The sequence below is a fragment of the Trematomus bernacchii genome, unplaced genomic scaffold, assembly GCF_902827165.1.
Source record: "Trematomus bernacchii unplaced genomic scaffold, fTreBer1.1, whole genome shotgun sequence".
Taxonomy (NCBI): domain Eukaryota; kingdom Metazoa; phylum Chordata; class Actinopteri; order Perciformes; family Nototheniidae; genus Trematomus; species Trematomus bernacchii.
Genome location: NW_022988097.1, coordinates 7,009,277 through 7,012,139, shown reverse-complemented (window position 1 = coordinate 7,012,139; position 2,863 = coordinate 7,009,277). Strand labels below are relative to the sequence as shown.

The 2,863-nt window shown below is 42.9% G+C and overlaps 1 protein-coding gene across 1 annotated transcript; it reads right to left on the bottom strand.

Annotated features, from left to right (window-relative positions):
- Window positions 1-259: 259 nt before the first annotated feature.
- On the bottom strand, window positions 260-2,545 carry LOC117475223 (homeobox protein MSX-2-like). Its single transcript, XM_034121388.1, has 2 exons — window positions 2,144-2,545; window positions 260-1,214 (listed from the first exon to the last, which is right to left on the bottom strand). Exons 1-2 carry the CDS (start codon window positions 2,415-2,417, stop codon window positions 772-774), a joined length of 717 nt encoding a protein of 238 aa, XP_033977279.1. The 5' UTR covers window positions 2,418-2,545; the 3' UTR covers window positions 260-771.
- Between the last annotated feature and the right edge of the window lie 318 nt (window positions 2,546-2,863).

The window sequence follows — 2,863 nt, the reverse complement described above, 5'->3', positions numbered from 1 at the left end:
CATAATGTGTGGAAGAAACATAGCTTGCAAAAATTAAAGAGCATGGTACTAGATGTGAAGTATAAATGAAAAGGTCAGAAGCAGAGTAGCAACCAGAATCAACTGTAGAGCTCAAAACACACAAAATGTTTTTGTCATTAGACAACTGCATCCAAGGCTTGAGCAAAAGAGGAGATCAACAAGAGAACACAACAGGGTCAACTGTTTAATGTAATGTCAAACACATAAAATATATATTGTTTTAGCATTTAGATATGCATCATGATATAAACGACTCTAAGGGCTATCATAAATAAATATGTGTCAATGAAAAATTCTTTAGCATATGTAAGAGTGCACTTCACAAAGCCAAGATTCACCAAGTAAAGCCTATTTTTATTCTAACAGAAGTATAAAATACAATATCCCTGCATATTCAAGGCCAATAAAGAAAATATGTATTTTCCTTTAAGCTGGAAATGCAAGAAGAATAGGGAAAACAAATCGAGAAAGCTACTATAAATTCAATCTGGTATTCGTCAATAATGAGACACATGGCCTGATCAATATTCCTTTCATTAGCAGTGACCCCTGCTGAATCAGCAAAGGAGGATCCTCCAGATGCTTATCTTTGTAAGAGGGCATTTACAAGACCAGACAGTCATAAAGCTTCAGCTCCACTTCAGGTCCTTAATCAGGGCTTTTATAAGGTGCATGAGTTCAGCAGACACTCTTTTCCTCTTGTTATCCCCACACATGTACATCACCTAGTGTGTATAATGCTGCTTCCTCTCAGGAGCGGTGGTACAGGCTGTGGCCGAGCTGCGAGGCGTACAGATGTGCAGCAGGGAGAATGGGGCCGCGGCCGTATGAGCAGCCCAGTCCGTAGAGAGCTGCTGGTCCAGCCTGCAGGTGAACACTGAGGGGAAAACCTAAGGACGGGAAGCCTGGGGGGAATAACGCTTTGGGCCCAATGCCAGCCGCTATTTTGAGTTTCTCCACGTCGGCCTCCTGAAGCCTTTTAGCTTTAGCTCGTCGGTTTTGGAACCAGATCTTGACCTGGGTCTCGGACAGTGAGAGCGAGGAGGAGAACTCGGCCCGTTCTGCGATGGAGAGGTACTGCTTCTGACGAAACCTTCTCTCCAGGGCCAGGAGCTGCGCAGTGGTGAAGGGAGTGCGAGGCTTGCGGTTGGTTTTGTGCTTCCTCAAGGAGCAAACTGCTGGACTGAGCTGCCCTACAGGACATGGGGAAGATGTGAGGCTGACATTTTGCAGAGCACCTTTCCAATAGTTAAAGGTGGGGTAGGTCATTTTGGAGAAACCAGCTCCAGTGCGCTAGAATTTGAACGTGCACATGACCAATGAGGGCACGAGATACGTTTTTGCACAGATGGAAGGCTGACAGGCAGGTAGGCCATCCAGTTACTTTAGCCGGCCCGGCTAAAATGATTGGTCGTGCTTTTTACAGTACTACGGCTTCCACAGATGACATTTTTTTATGGATTTTTTGTCAAAGCACTTAAGATATTCATTGCTATCGGGATGTTAAGAGCATTCCATGGAATATAACAAAAAGTGCATCTCGAGCCGGTTTCTCAAACTTACCTACCCCACCTTTAAATATCCAAAGTACTAAATAAGGGCTGACATTATTATTTGTATATATGTATTTAACAGGAAATGATTCGACAACCATGTTGATACATCTGAATTATCAAGAGAATTGCAAAACATGGCCTCTAAAATATGTTTGATGCTTTTTTTTTATTATTTAATGTCACTTTAAAATAGTCGAAAAGAATTAAAAAACCAATCCGATTTTTTTTTGTAATCCCCATGAGCAGCTTTTAACATACAAACCACAAATGAGAGGAAACTTATTTAAACATTTATGAATTAACCTATTATTGTTTACGGTTCTGCCTTTCATTCCTTGTGAAAAAACCTCTGAACCTTTTAATTGTTTTCTTATATTTATTACAACTATGCCTATCTCACCTTAAATCTATCAATTATGAACTTTTATTATCTAAAACATGACAGAAGATTGAATCCTACCTTGGATGATTTAAGGCACTAAATATATATTAACGATTATATAAGGCATTATAACCAGTAAACGCCTATTAATACATCTTTCCAGACCTCACCCTGCATCACTTACGCTGTGGTGTTGACATCTTAATGGGGCTGGGTATCCAGGACACACAGTCCTCTCTTCCCGATGGTTCTGATTTCATAGATAGGCCTACTAAATGTTGAGGAAACTCCTCCGGCCTGTGCGAGTGATTTCGAGGTTTCCTGTCGGTCGCATGCAGCGGCCTCGTGTCGGACATGAGCGCGTCCACGCTGAAGGGCAGGCGCGACACCTGCTCCGCGCGCTTCTTCTTCTCCTCGTCTGTAGCGCACCGGTCCCTCCGGTCTCCAGGGGAAGGCATGCTTTCCTTTTCAGGGCCGGGGTCGATAACTAATTCCAATCCAGCCAACACATAACTTTCTGTCACGTAGTGCAAACATGTGGGCTCCACACGAAGACAAAAAAACTGTTAAGGAGTAAGTTGACAAAGTTGTGCCGGGAAAAAAAACTTTGGGAGGTTTTCGGGAATTTCAGTCATGTTGAGGATTTGGGGAAGGCTTTTGATTGGACGGGATCCCTGCGGGGCCACACCCCCAACTACACAGCAGGTTAGCTGCACATCAGCCTCATTAAGGAGTAATTATGCAGGGAGATGATTGTCTTAATCATAATTACCGACAGTAAGAGACTGTATTCAATTCACTCTGCACACTGAATATGCTTAGCTCACTTCGAAAGTATACAGGAAATGAGTCCTGATGGATGTCCTGAATTTCATATGCAAGGGACATTTGGATGAGATGGAGG

Bases quoted from the DNA above. Each gene is read 5' to 3' on its own strand.
- LOC117475223 (XM_034121388.1), bottom strand. From the start codon at position 2,417: ATGCCTTCCCCTGGAGACCGGAGGGACCGGTGCGCTACAGACGAGGAG. The intron at 1,215-2,143 runs GTAAGTGATGCA...CATGTCCTGTAG, and splicing joins TAAGATGTCAACACCACAGC to GGCAGCTCAGTCCAGCAGTT.